General features: G+C 37.7%; 1 protein-coding gene across 3 annotated transcripts in view; it reads right to left on the reverse strand.

Annotated features, from left to right (window-relative positions):
* col4a6 (collagen, type IV, alpha 6) overlaps positions 1-15537 on the reverse strand; it is a 73169-nt gene that overhangs the window by 7084 nt on the left and 50548 nt on the right. The window contains exons 14-38 of one of the 3 annotated variants that reach the window (XM_046851604.1): positions 15306-15359; positions 14961-15023; positions 14809-14853; positions 14661-14714; positions 14416-14482; positions 14211-14321; positions 13960-14115; positions 10439-10525; positions 10162-10319; positions 9831-10010; positions 9524-9707; positions 7870-7920; positions 6825-6896; positions 6613-6720; positions 5529-5747; positions 5290-5448; positions 4714-4722; positions 3214-3378; positions 2820-2963; positions 2550-2669; positions 2152-2333; positions 1911-1974; positions 1724-1798; positions 1332-1439; positions 1129-1236 (exon numbers count right to left, since the gene is read on the reverse strand). In XM_046851604.1, the coding sequence (XP_046707560.1) occupies positions 1129-1236; positions 1332-1439; positions 1724-1798; positions 1911-1974; positions 2152-2333; positions 2550-2669; positions 2820-2963; positions 3214-3378; positions 4714-4722; positions 5290-5448; positions 5529-5747; positions 6613-6720; positions 6825-6896; positions 7870-7920; positions 9524-9707; positions 9831-10010; positions 10162-10319; positions 10439-10525; positions 13960-14115; positions 14211-14321; positions 14416-14482; positions 14661-14714; positions 14809-14853; positions 14961-15023; positions 15306-15359 (2743 nt within the window). The remainder of the gene's footprint in view (positions 1-1128; positions 1237-1331; positions 1440-1723; positions 1799-1910; positions 1975-2151; positions 2334-2549; positions 2670-2819; positions 2964-3213; positions 3379-4713; positions 4723-5289; positions 5449-5528; positions 5748-6612; positions 6721-6824; positions 6897-7869; positions 7921-9523; positions 9708-9830; positions 10011-10161; positions 10320-10438; positions 10526-13959; positions 14116-14210; positions 14322-14415; positions 14483-14660; positions 14715-14808; positions 14854-14960; positions 15024-15305; positions 15360-15537) is intronic. The other 2 variants (XM_046851606.1, XM_046851605.1) reach the window with 2 other exon arrangements.

A 15537-nucleotide genomic window follows, 5' to 3' on the forward strand; every position in this document is an offset into this window, starting at 1 on the left:
AAGAGGGAGGGCAGTGGAATGGTGCGGTTACAGGGAGAAGAGGTGGAGAAGGTGGTGGAGTTCAGGTACCTGGGGTCAACAGTGCAAAGTAATGAAGAGTGTGTTAGGGAAGTAAAGAAAACAGTGCAGGCAGGGTGGAGTGGGTGGAGAAGAGTGACAGGAGTGATTTGTGATAGTAGTGTATCTGCAAGAATGAAAGGAAAAGTTTATAGGACTGTGGTGAGACCTGTGATGTTGTATGGATTAGAGACAGTGACATTGAGTAAAAGGCAGGAAACGGAGCTGGAGGTAGCAGAGCTAAAGATGTTAAGGTTTTCGTTGGGAGTGACGAGAATGGACAAGATTAGAAATGAGTTTATTAGAGGGACAGCGCATGTTGGATGTTTTGGAGACAAGGTGAGGGAGGCGAGATTGAGATGGTTTGGACATGTGCAGAGAAGGGACATGAGTTATGTTGGTAGAAGAATGCTAAGGATGGAGCCACCAGGAAGGAGGAAAAGAGGAAGGCCAAGGAGGAGGTTCATGGATGTGGTGAGGGAAGACATGCAGTTAGTTGGTGTGAAAGAGGCAGATGTAGAGAACAGGGTGGTATGGAGACAGATGATCCGCTGTGGCGACCCGAAAGAAGAAGCCGAAAGAAGAAGAAGAAGAAGGTTATATTACAACTTTATTCCAAAATGGATTTCATTTATTATTTTCCTCAACTATCAGGCCTGTATGAAAGAGTGGCCAGACGGAAGCCACTCCTCAATAAAAAGACACATGACACCTGGAGTTTGCCAAAAGCAACCTGAAGGACACAAGAAACAAAGATTGAACTCATTGGCCTGAGGGGAACCGACCCCAGCCATAAGGGTTGCACAAGCCTAAGTGCCGGTCCCAAGCCCAGATAAACGGGGAGGGTTGCGTTAGGAAGGGCATCCAGCGTAAAAACATGTGCCAAATCAAACATGCGGATGGTCTGCTGTGGCGACCCCTAATGGGAGAAGCCGAAAGAAAGTTTTTTATATAAAACATGGCCACTTTGGCCCTGGAAAAATGGTGGTTTGTTTTCACTGTGTAATGCACAGTATATGGTTAAAATGATCATAAAAGCTGTGTAACTTGAAATTATTTTCTTTGACTGACCTTTCTGTCCTGGCCGACCTGAAGTCCCAGGAAAGCCCTGTTTTCCCTCCTGTCCCTTCTGTCCTGGAAATCCAGGGAGACCCCTAGCACCATGGGGCCCAGGCAGCCCTGAGAGAAGGCACATGATGTGCAAGACAAGTTAAACATGCCTGAGTTTAATATAACAACTTAATAAAAACTAATATGTGTGGAAAAAGGGGTACCTTCTTGCCCAGGCCTTCCTGAATCTCCAGGTGAGCCTTTCTTCCCAGGATATCCAAATGCCCCTGGCAAACCTCGAGAACCTTGCTCACCAGCAAAGCCGGGGATACCTGTAAATAAAAATTGAGAGAGTAATTATGACACTGGGGTATTACACAAAAAAAGGCATTTTTACTACAAAATAGTTTCTTGTTGTCATTTTGTTTATTATCCATTTTAATATGATATAAGATATTAGGTTAAGTGTTTATGTTCACACAGATATTTGCTTGTACATTTTTTAGTAGAAAGCCGCATTCGGAAGCTCCTCAGGATTTAAAAGTGAAAAAAAGCAACACAGCTATTTAGTTTGACGTTGTACAAAATAAAGAAGACAACAAAGCAAAAAGCTCACCGGGGAATCCAAAATCTCCCACTAGTCCCCTTCTTCCAGGGGCCCCAGGTGTTCCAGTAGAGTCTCCTCTCTCACCTTCAAAGAAGAATTCATGTGACAGGTGTATTTCAACATGTATTTCATTCAACTATATGTGCAACTGTGTTCTTATGGAAAAAAATGATTTCTATATAAAAGAAGGACTCACCTTTGTTGCCAGGGAGTCCTGAAAAACCAGGTGATCCAAAAGACCCAGGAAGTCCATCATCACCCTGCAAATGGATCAAAATGCATCAATTAATTTTTGCTTATTCAATACACTTTCAATGATCACCTCAAGTTTTACTTTTTTTTTTTTAAATCTTCAGATTTTTAAGCGTTTATTTCATGCATCTATATTGTTTATTAGATAATGTAATTTTGCAGGAATGTCGGACACATGAGCTTACCCTAGGTCCAGGCATGCCAGGGAAGCCTAAAACACCAGGTGCCCCCTTAGGACCTGGAAATCCTGGAGAACCTGTGTGTCCTGGGACACCTGGATCACCAGGCAGACCCTTGGCATACTCAGAAACTCCTTGCAGACCAGGACGTCCTGGCTGACCAGGTAAACCTGGGGTTCCCTTATCACCTGTGTGAAGATAATGACTGGTATACTTGTGGCATGGGATGCTGACAGATAACTATTTCAAAGCAAAACAAAGAAAAATATCTGCTTTGTGTGAGGTTTGAACAACCAGGTAAAAAAAACCACTGCAATTCTTATTCTGTATTCTACAGTTTTTGTTCATAAATAAATAAGTGTCAGTGGCAATAAGAGTCAGTGGCCAAAGAAGTGTTTTTCTACCTCTTGGTCCTGGAAAACCAGGCAGTCCAATAACTCCAGGAGCACCTCGATCCCCTTTCATCTGATGCAATGGAAGGGGTGGAGGTGGAGGTCCTGGTGGGCCATCTTCTCCACGGTCCCCTGTAAACCAACACACACACACACACACACACACACACACACACACACACACACACACACACACACACACACACACAGATCTTTGTAAGGCATAATATGAAAAAACAACAACATATCTTACTGATATGTTAATTAGTATTTGTAGTGTACCTTTAAAACCAAGAAAACCATTTACTCCAGGTACACCGTCCAAACCTGGAAGTCCATGTTGACCTTTGCCCCCTGGCTGTCCAGAGGTTCCAAAACGTCCAGGTGATCCAGGGAATCCCACTAATCCAGCGACACCCTTCTGCCCTGTAAATCATTCATGTCAGTCGTTCATGTCAAAGATTGAGAAGGAGATACAAATGTGAGAGGCAAAATGTAATTTAAGGAACAAGATGAGTCAGCTATCCGGCTCAAAAGTCAGCTATCTAAAATATTATTATGATGAGAATGATGATGATGATGATGATGATGATAATGATGATGATTATTAATAAAAAAAATTCTTACGATTTTTTCAGGAATGAGTAGACTTTTATGGCTTTTTAAAACTTCATACCTTTTATTCCTGGTCTTCCTGATTGGCCATTACGTCCTGAAATAGTTTCCCCAGGACGTCCCATTTGTCCTTTCGCTCCTGGAATTCCAGGTCGTCCAGAAGAACCCTTTCTACCCAAGCCTTGCAGTCCAGGGTCTCCTCTTGCACCCTTGAGTCCTGGGTAACCTTTGAGATCACCAACATAAGAGTCAAATCACACTTAATTCATGATATTGCATAAACACATATGAGGATGAAATTTAGAATCCAACAGTGAACCAGTAAACTGATATGATTGATTATTGACTTTTAAGAGCAGGGACATTTTCCTCAAACATCATAACCAAATAGTGTTTATGTGTTTATAATATTAGTAATGTGTGATGATATCTAGGAAAACAATTTCCAGTAATTCATCATACCACCTTAAACAATCTAGCAACTGTACATTTACATGACATATATATAACAAAAGGCACTTTAACCACCGACACATATATACACAAACACGTTATTCCATGTGTTCTGTCTGGAGATTGCAGACTGCTAAAAAAAATTATCTTTAACCATATATGGAATTTGATAAGCTAGAAGAATAAGTTAAATAGCATAAATATATAAGCAGCTAATTCAGCCAGTGTGTTAGCTAACATGAGCTAACTAGACAGAATTTATTAGCAGATTTTAAGTCATGTTAATAGCCTTGATTTCAGATGAGTATTCATCATATCTCATTCGAACAACATGCTTATATAATCACTGTCTAAAAGTACATTATTCATATCAGCATTACTGTATACAAAGTAACACTGAATTACTTTAGCTAAAATAAATTAATAAAAGTTTATTTACTATAAATCTGTAATAAACAGTACTAGAACAAACACAGTACATAAAAAAATAGTACAAAAACAGTAATAAATATGCATATTATGGGATATTATTCGATACTAAAGTCATCAGAATTTTCTGTAAAGGCTCTTTTGCTGTTAGATGAGTTTGTTAACGTCACTCAAGTAGATTAGGTTATAGCATTGCAGCAAATGACTAAAAGTCGAGCTACATTAGTACTGCTTATTGCATTAGTGCAGATTTAACACTAGTAATTGCTCAGCAGAAGCATACACACTGTATGTACACATGCATACCAACTCTTAAAATGATGGATGAGAACATATACCTCACATGATTTATACCACCCCAAGCTTAGAAGATAAATTGAAATGAATAGCCAGGACAGTTTGATTTAAAAAAAAAAAAAAAAAGGATTTTATTTTGTCATGAACTATAAATGATTTCAATACAATTTGCTGATGGGAACCTGGAATGGTATAGCAAGTGGACAGTATCTCTCTCCACAGCTTTATAAAGCAGCAAAGCATAATCCCTTGCTAGATTTGGTTAGGAAGTTTAGATATTCTAATTTCTGGAGCAAACTCAGCAAATATCTGATGGAAAAGATTGGTTGTTAGAAAAAAAAATAGCTCTATAAAGAAGTAGTGGGTTGATAACTTTTCTCACCTTGGCAGCCTAGAGAATTGACCCAGCACCAAAAACAGAGGAGCAAGACAACATAAATGGAAGGGATGAGAAGATGGGGAGGATTGAAGTGGTGACAGACAGAGAGACAACAAAAGAAAGACGGAGAAGGAGAGGACATTGAGAGAGTAGAGGAATGAAATGGGATTTATTTGTGAGAAAGTGTCCAGTATAGAAGGTATTGACAAAGAAAAGAGAAGTCAGTGGACATTATAAATATTACATCTTGTGCTGGAACATACAGTAAGCGATTCATAGATCTCCTTTTTATATTACATTATCCTACTTTAGCATACTTGGTTTTTTTTTGTTCTATGGTAAACTGTTTTCAATCTGGCTTGAAACAAACATCAGTTCATTTCTATTACACTATGTTTTAGTTAAGCTAGTCCTAGACATGAGTCCCAACCCCATGCCAAACAGAGATGCATTAACTAAAATTAAATTGTCTTCTTTAATTACAAGAGAAAGGTCCACAGCAACATCAAGAGTAATATATGGGTAAATTGATATTTCAGTGAGTTAAAGAATCATTTATAAACTTCATCACTTTCTCACCTGTAGGTCCAGGGAATCCAGGACTGCCAGGTGGACCCGGACGTCCAGTGACTCCAGAAGGGCTCACACCCCGTGGACCTGGCTGGCCTGGAAGCCCTGGAAAACCATTGGCACCACGCTCACCCTTTATCCCAGGGTTACCACTAGATCCATCAAATCCTGTAAGAGAAACATTTATTAATAACTGCTGTACTGAAAACTGAGTGATAATAGCTCTCAGATTAAGTTAGTGAACATACCCTGTCCGCCTTGTAATCCAGGATTGCCTGGTTGGCCTTTGTCTCCAAACTCTCCTGAGTGACCTGGAAGTCCAGGTAGTCCTTTAGCTGCCCCTAAAACCTCACCAGGTTCTCCTTTTGCTCCTTGCAACCCAGGTTGTCCATCTTTTCCTCGGACACCTGGAAAACCATTGCTTGTAGTGCCTGGAAAACCTGGATCGCCTCTGGGTCCAGGAAAGCCTGTAAAGATCCATTGTGTTAAAGCAAATCGATAATACAGTTTGCCACTATTTAATTTGATTTTGTCATTAAAATAAATGACCAAACCTATACCTTCTCCAATTGCTTAGAAAGTAATTATGCCTCATGTATTTCCTTTTAAGCAGTTATTGTAAAATTTCTAGTAACTTCTGGACAGCAGAAGGTTGGTACAGTTAGTTTGGAGGATTTACAAACTAACTGTATGACATACATACAGTAAAAGACTGTTATATCTTACATAGCATAATATAATTCAAAGTCCAATACATTTGCTCATTTGGCTGATGCTTTAAAAAAATACAACTTGCAATTAAAGCAGGATACATGAGCAATCATTCAACCATCTCCATCACTGAAATACCAAACACTAAATACAAATTTCTTTACTAAACCACTGTTTTTTAGTAGCATAGAAAAGTTAAACTCTTTATTAACCTTCTTATTACCGTTACCATATTGCATTTTTTCCATTCTCTCCCCTGCAAAAGAACATATTTTAATGCAGTGTTCTAACTGCCTAATCTTTTAGTACAATTCTGTAAAACAATAAAACAATATCTTAATGTAAAATAAATACTTTTTGTTCTGGATAGGTTCAGAGCTAGATAGGTTCAGGTAATCAGCAAAAAGTATACAGTATGAGTCTGTAAACCCTATAAACAATTAAAAAAATCGCCTCTTTTAATTGTGCCAATCATTTACAATCTTGTATGTCTGTTTTTAATTTCTATTCCATCTTCTGTAAAGATTGTGAAGCATCAGTGTTTTGTCCTAAAGATTGAAATGGTACCAAACAGTTACCAAACAGTTACCAAACAGTCCTAGATGTTTACTGGCATCATACCTTGTGGTCCGGGTTGACCGCCACTGCCTGGATCTCCTCTCTCACCTTTTAACCCATCAGAACCTGACCTTCCACTTAGTCCTGGTGGACCTGGCTGTCCCTTCGGGCCTAACCACACACATTTACTTATAAACAATGGGTATGACAGCAGATATTTATAAGAAAATCTCTTCATCTTTTTGATCATTTGAAAACAGGATGGAAAGAATTACCTGGCAATCCAGATAGTCCGGGGAAACCTGGATTCCCAGGTTCTCCTGGAATTATGCAAGGCAGTGACAGTCCTGTGAAGATTCATATGGCCATCAGTTACATGATGAAATCATCGACACAGGCCACAGACTAAATCGACTCGAATAAACAACAATGTAAATGGCTGAATTTGTAAATCCACATCAACGAAGTTCTGTGATGATGTGAAAATGCTAAGTGCAGTGTTAGATTAAATATTTACTAAATGGCTTCGGTTTAATGTCATTTACTATCGTCAATAAATGTCTTAAGTGTTGTGAAAAACATACCTGAGGGAAGGGAAAAAGAACAAAAAATCTCTAGACTAACTTAAATAGAATCCTTTAAACATTAAAACATCACTTAATGTATATAATTAAACATTTAACAGGAGGATTTTGGCAAAAGATTGGAAAAGATTATTTCTGATTAAACAAAACAAATTTTTGCGAGATAATTAGATGCTGGAATCTCCGTATAAATATTTGTACTGATATTTATTCATCAATTTCTAAATACATTAGCTTTAATTATTTAGTTGTATTTATTATGAGAGTAGGATATTGAATCCCTGCGAGTTTGTTATATACCCTGTAGCAGGGTAACATGCACAAGGCTTTGTTAGCTGATTGGTCAATAAGAGCTTCTGCATTGCCATAGTGTGCACTTGTTGTATGCACTGGCGTAAGCTGAAGACACAAAGCAGCGAGGGTAGAGCAAGCACAATGAGTCAATGTAGCAGACAGCAAAAGCCTACAGCATAATTTGTCTGATAAACCCCGCCTTTTCCTTTGCTGTACCCCACCCACGGTATTTCCGTTCCACTGGCATTGGCTCCAGCTTATCCAGAATATCCAACAAGTGCCCCTGTTATTCCACTCAACACCACACCAATAAAGGTAAAGAGCTGACTGAAGCAAACACTTAAGCTATTTTAAATTCATTGATGCCAGTAAAGACCAGGCTTGAGATGTCTGGTCCAGTCAACTTGAACAACTATCTTGGCTACAGCTCTGGGCTCCTCACCTCCCTTTGTGAAAGAGGCTTCATTAAGCCCCGCCTGCCCACAGCTGTCACCTAGTCAGACAACATGCAAGAGTAAGAGAAATGGCAAGAGATGTGGTCAGTTAATCAGTCCATCAATCACTTCACTCAGGGAAAATTATCAAATCATTTTAAAGTATAAGCCCAAAGAAGATTAAATCATTAGCAAGAAATTCTAAAAAGGTTATCCAGATAAACCAGGCATGTCCTTGTAAAGCGTAGCAAAGTCACATTTCTGCACAGTTCCAATTCAGAGAGAGATTGAGAGCATGAGGATAATTATATTGCTCATTTTCCCAAACTCTCAAGTTATCAAAGAATGGATCAACCATTAAGGAAGGATTATATGGAAAATATGTTAGCACAAGCAGAGTGAGAAAAGAAATTTGCATATACGCATGTCCAACAACATAGACATACACAGAAACACATGCAATGAATTTCAAAGCAGATGTTGATTATGTTAGCCAACCCCTCACACCAAAAAACTTTTGGCCCTTGTTTTTGGAACTTAGTTGCAATCTTTTTTCAGTAATTGTTTTTTTAACACATTGTTGCCTAAGAGATTTGGATGCAGTGCAAAATTTGCTATAAATAAAAAAACTTTTTTTTTTGTTTCCATGGAAAAATGTCAACTAAGAAGAAAAAGAAAAATCACAGCCATCGCATCTGAAAAAAAAAAATCTGCCTCTATAGATTGCACAAGAATTTAGGGCAATGACTTTGTCTCCCACAAGTCATTGCACCTCAAGGTGTCATGTGTTTGTTTGCGCACCTGATTTATGTTCACAATAATTTACAATTTTGTATATAATGCTCAGAGTTTATTACCTTATTTGTCTTTACCTATTTTTGCCAATGTTTTCATGGTACCCAGGTTATAATTTTTTCATTTAGGCTTAATTGTATTTAGTGTTTTGATTCTTTATCCCTTATTGTCTACATTTTGTATACTTGCACCGCTATTAAACTTTTTTGCAAATTCATCTGTTCCCTGCTTTATTACATGCTGAACCATTTTATTAACAATTTAGATAATGTTATACTGTATAGTCAAGTCCACACGATCTGAAATGCTCTGGGCTGCCATACTGTGTATTGTATATTATTATTATTATTATTATTATTATTATTATTATTAATTTAGCTTATTTTCTTTGTTCCATAGTAAATATTTTATATATATATATATATATATATATATATATATATATATATATATATATATATATATATATATATTGTACATTATAGCTTTGATGGCATTTTTTTTACTTTATTGGAAATAACTGTATATATATGTTTGTTTGTTTTTGGGTTTTTTGTTTTTGTTTTTTGTTTTTATATAATATGTCACTTCCTGGTAAACTGTATAAATTAAAATTAGTCTGCGACTATCTAGCATATGGACAAACAGAATCCATAAATGACAAAAAAACACAGAACATGTACACATGAACATACATGTGCACATGTATACATGTATACAAATGTATATGAATTTATAACATGTATACATAATGTATAGTTTGTATCTGTGTCCACATTCACATACAAATACAATACAGATACAAAGACATGCGTTTTCTGTTCAATTTGTTGTCTAATCCTTCCTTCTGGTTTATCTAGAACTTACCTGGTGGTCCTGGAGGTCCAGGCTGCCCTGGAAGCCCAATTATACCAGGGTCACCTGGAAACCCTCTAATACCAGCGTTGCCTGGGTAGCCATAGCCGGGTTCACCGGACACACCAGGGCGACCCTTTAATCCAGGAGATCCAGGATAGCCTCTGTCTCCAGGCACCCCAAATCCAGCATCTCCCTACAGGGAGCAAATGACAAAAATAAAATTAGGGAGAAGACTAATAAAGAGGTTTTTGTTATTTCATGCTGATTATTTCACACCTGCTTAAATACTTCACTGCTTTCTACACTATACAATTACCGGTGGTCCTGGTGGTCCAGGATAACCAGTGGCTCCATTTCTTCCAGGTTGGCCAACATCACCTGTAGGTCCAGCAGGCCCTGGCTGGCCAATGTCACCCTTGTGTCCTCGTCTATTAGCAAAGTAAGAGTTTCCTTTCGCTCCTTTAGCTCCTGTAAAGCCATGCCGTCCAGGACGACCCTTAAAATAACCAAAAACCATCATCATCATTAACCATGAAGGGGTAGTATTTGTGAACACATTTGCAGCTGCCTAAATATAACTAGACTTTCATCAATGCTGTGATTATATACTTAGCAATGCATAAAACATTTTAGTTTATGTCACTTACAGTTGGTCCCTGTGGTCCTTTGGGTCCAGGAAGTCCTAGGTCACCAACCTCCCCTTTACGGCCATCGGGCCCCGTGATACCAGGTAGCCCTGGAAATCCTTGAGGGCCCTCTCTGCCAGTAATGTCTTCACCAAAGCAATCACAAAGTCCTGTTTCACCTACAACAAATGAGAACCTACAATTTAACCCATATAAATATTGATATGCAAGACATCAGATTCGATCTGTGTTCCTTTCCAAACATTTCTGTGGACTTTTTAACTATATGATTTCTTACCTTTGTTTCCTTTAAAACCTTTTGTTCCCACCTGACCTCTGCTGCCTTTTACACCTGGACGTCCAGGCTGGATTTCAGGAAACAAAGCTGACAAGTGGAAAAGCAACAAGAGGTGATTAGGCAAATTAACAAATAATCCAATGTGTTAAAACTTATGTTTAATTTATATGTCTTTGGAACTTGTTATTAAGTTTAGATGTCACTCAACACACTCAAAACTCTGGAGATGATAGTGGACTTTAGGAAATACCCCACAACACTACTCCCCCTCACAATATCCAACAGCCCTGTGCCAAGTTTTTGCGCATTACCATTTCCTAAGACCTGAAATAAGAGTTCAACATAAACTCTATTCTCAAAAAGGCCCAGCAGAGGATGTACTTTCTATGCCAATTAAGGAAATACGGTCTGCCACGGGAGCTGTTGATGCAGTTCTACACTGCAGTCATTGAATCCATCCTGTGCACATCCATCACCATCTGGTTTTGGAGCAGCAACAAAACAAAAGAGGAATAGACTGCAACACACAATTAAAACAGCAGAAAAAAAAATTGGTGCTCCCCTGCCCACTCTCTAGGACTTGTACCATACAAGAACCAGAAACTGGGCAGAAAAAATAACTACTGACTCTTCGCACCCTGGACACAACATCTTTCAGCTTCTCCTTTCTGGCAGGCGCTACAGAACTTTGTTTACCAAAACTGCCAGACACAGAAACAGTTTCTTTCTCCAGGCAATCACCTTATATTATATTATATTATATTATATTACCTGCTTCATATCTAAAACCACTGCATTATCAGAACTGTCAGTTATCACATCATCTGTGTATGTTACACACACTACTGCTGCTGTATATTGCACAAAAGCTCTACAAAAGTAAACTCTTTATTGTACCTGATGCACAATACTGTTACTTGCAATACCATGCACTCTCAGACTTTATGTGCACCACTGATCTGTCATTTATTCTGTATTCCTATTTAATACTCTCTGTCTGTAATACTAACACTGTCTGTATTGTCTCACATTGTCTGTATTGTCTTGTATAGGCTGTTTTATCTTGGTATGTCTATTTTGTCTTGTATAGTCCAAGCTGAATGTATAGTGTTATTTATGTCTGTACTTTTGAGAGTCACTAACAGCTGGAACCAAATCTCATGTGTGTCAACACACTTGGCCAATAAACCTGATTCTGATTACATTGTTATATTCATTGGTAAATGCATAAAGAAAGATTAATGCAGACCTATCCAATGAAAGTACAGTGGGTACAGGTGAAACCAGATATTTACATACACTTCAGAAAAAAACACAAAAACTTGTATTTCTTTACTGTCATACATTAAATCAAAGTAAAATTTTCTGTTTTAAATCAATAAATATTAACATATTTTTTGCATTTGTTAAATGTCAGAATCGAGCGAGGGAGAATTTTGATTATCACTTTCATCAAAGTCAGAAGTATAAATACACTTTCTTAGTATTTTTGTGGAATTGCCCCAAAACTGTTTCACTTGGGCCAAAAGTTTTGGGTATCCTTCCACAAGCTTTCTACAATAGTTTGCTGGAATTTTGGCCCACTCCTCTTGACAGAACTGGTGTTACTGGGTCAGGTTTGTAGGCCTTCTTGCTCGCACTCGCCTTTTCAGTGCCGCCCACAAATTGTTTATGGGATTGAGATCAGGGCTTTGTGATGGCGACCCCAATACCTTGACTTTGTTGTCCTTACGCCACTTTGTAACTAATTTGGAGGTATGCTTGGGGTCATTGTCCATTTGGAAGACCCATTTGCGCCCAAGCTTTAACTTCCTGGCTGATGTCTTCAGATGTTGCTTTAATATATCCACATAATTTTCTTTTCTCATGATGCCATCTATTTTGTAAAGTGCACCAGTCCCTTCTGCAGCAAAGCAGCCCCACAACATTATACTACACCCCCATACTTGACAGTTGGGATGGTGTTCTGAGGCTCCAAAGCTTCGCCCATTTTCCTCCAAATATACCATTTATCATTATGGCCGAACAGTTCAATTTTTGTTTTGTCAGACCACAGGACATGTCTCCAGAAATTAAGATTTTTCCTTATCTGCAGTTGCAAACTGTAGGCTTGCTTTTTTATGGTGGTTTTGAAGTAATGGCTTTCTCCTCCCAGAGTAACCTTTCAGCTCATGGTGATACAGTATTTGTTTTACTGTGGATAATGACACTGTCTTACCAGTTTCAGCCAGCATCTTCACAAGATCTTTTGCTGTTGTCCTTGGGTTGATTTGCACATTTCGCAACAAAAAAACGTTCCTCTCTGGGACTCAGAATCCGTCTCTTTCCTGAGCTGTATGATGGTTGTACATTCCCATGTTTTTTATACTTGTGTATTATTGTCTGAACGGATGAGCGTGGGACTTTCAGGCATCTGGAAATTGCACCTAAGGATGAGCCATACTTGTGGAGGTCAACAATTCTTTTTCTGATGTCTCGGTGGATTTCTCTTAATTTTCCCATAATGTCAAAGAAAGAGGTTCTGTGTTTGAGGTGTGCCTTTATATGCATCCACAGGTGTGCCACCAATTAACTCAAACCGAATCAATTAACCTATCAGAGGCTTCTTAAGCTCAGAATGGTATCATCTGGAGGTTTTTTTGTTTAAAAGCTTGATAAACATAGTGTATGTATACTTCTGATTTTGATGAAAGTGATAATAAAAATACATAAAAATTCTCCCTCGCTCGATTCTGACATTTAACAAATGCAAAAATGTTAATATTTATTGATTTAAAACAGAAAAAGTTTACTCTGATTTAATGTATGACAGTAAAGAAATAAAAGTTTTTGTGTTTTTTTCTAAAGTGTATATAAATATCTGGTTTACTGTATTTCCATTTATTAAAAAAACAGAAATCTGTATGTCCTAATATGCCTCTAAACCATGTTTTGACAAAGGAATATATTTCTGTATTCATGCATGAGGTAGACACTCAGTGAAGCATGTTTTGTGATTAAGGATATACACTCGTTATAAGATCATCTACATCTTCATCTATATTGTTAATTATGCACTTTTTTAATCTTAATGAGCAACAAAATTTTATATGGCTGCCTATGTTTTGCATAATTAAATATGCAACATGCATACTAAATACTGACTACGTTGTATTATTTGAGTTTAGGTCATCACCAAACATGGGCAAAGCAATTCATCTTCACCAACAAGGAAAAAAGTATTCAATCAGTGTGTGTAATATTTTTGCCATTTTCGCACCTCATAATATGTTTCACAGATTATTTATATTAATAGTTTATAGTCTCAACAAATATGCTTGTGGACATCTTAATCTAACACAACTGATCGGAACATTTTATAGAATACCATTATTCAAATGTTCATAATATATGTATTGCTCATCTCTTAAACACAGCTAAACTTTATTGAATTAGACACATTTGATTTATAGCTAACACAGAATTTGCTTGGTGTGGCTTAAAAGATAAGTGAATATAGCTGCTGCAAAATAAAATCTTACTTGTTTGAGTACTCCCTCGAGGTCCAGGAGGACCTGGAGGTCCAGGTAACCCTCTATCTCCAGGAAAACCATCAGGGCTGAAGCTTGGATGTCCTGGGTCTCCCTTATGTCCTTTAGGTCCAGTAGAACCAGGGAAGCCTGGAAAGCCTGGGATGCCTGAAGGAAGAAAAATGTCTACATGTGACTGGCCATTTTTGTTTTGTTTTAATTGTGGTATCTCTAGACTTGGCAAAGTGGAGTATCATTATTACCTGGCTGCTCAAATGATAATCCAGGTTCACCTGGCAGTCCAGGATATCCTGGTAAACCTTCATCTCCAGTTGGACCTGGTTGACCATCAAAACCAGGATCACCGAGAGGACCTGTATGAGAATAATGAAGAGTTGAATTATTGTACATTAGAGCATGACAACATAATTCAAATGAATAGGAGTGCTAGCAAAGAATAGCAGTTACCTTTTATTGATTCAACTTCACCAATATTAAGAATTGTCCCTGGAGGCCCTTGTTCTCCTCTAAATCCCTACAAAAAAATGAACCAAGAAGCTTTGACATTGATGTAGATCCTGCACAGCTAAGTACCCAAATGATATCATAAACAACCTCTCTTTTTAATTGCATCAGAAATGGTCATTCTATGTTGCCATGTTTATGTTGTTCATGTCTATGTTGACTTTAACTAGGCCTAACTGAATACTCACTTTAGGGCCTGAAGAGCCCGGTAATCCAAAGAGACCAGGGCTCCCACGATATCCCTATAAAAAAAAATATCAATGATTATTTTCAGTAAATAAAAATAAAAGTGGTGAAAAATGGCACAGTTGTAGTATAGGCATTTTGGAGTTTTACCTTTGAGCCATCTTCTCCAAGTGGTCCATTAAAACCAGGAGGGCCCTAGCAAATAAAATAAGAAAGTTGACAATAAACATTTAACCAATTGTGCATTTACCTATGAATTTATAAAAAATTGTATCAGCTAGTGACATTAGAACAAAACTTACCCTTACACCCGGTAATCCAAGAATTCCCTTCTCTCCCTGCTCTCCCCTGTAGCCATATTGACCCTGGAAATGGCCAGAATGGGTGGTTTGGTGTAAAGACATTTGGTGTAAAGGAAAATGTTGTCATTAATATGAAACCTTTTTTTCAACAATCCACTGATCCTCCAAGATAATGGATATTTTTTGTGAAACAAATAACATTTGACATTTCTATAGTACATTATTGACTTATTTCTTATTAAATCACTGTAAGGTTAATTAACAATGAACAAGCAGGGAATCATAGCCAGAAACGATCACGGAGTTTAAATTATCATAACACATTAGATGTTATTGGTCACGTACTGGGGGTCCTTGGGGTCCTTGGGGTCCTGGATGACCTGAAAAGCCACGTTCACCCTAATAAACAGAAAGAGAGAGACATGTAGTGAGAAGGGATGGAAATTTAGGACTATGAATGAAAGTGATCAGACCATATGCCTAAAGCAATAAAGAAAATATTTCTAATTATTGCACTAATTTTTTTAAATGTTTTTTTAATAGATAAATGATAAAGCTAGACAGAATTGTTCTACAT

This window comes from Silurus meridionalis, chromosome 6 (genome assembly GCF_014805685.1).
Source record: "Silurus meridionalis isolate SWU-2019-XX chromosome 6, ASM1480568v1, whole genome shotgun sequence".
In the NCBI taxonomy this organism is placed as follows: Eukaryota; Metazoa; Chordata; class Actinopteri; order Siluriformes; family Siluridae; genus Silurus; species Silurus meridionalis.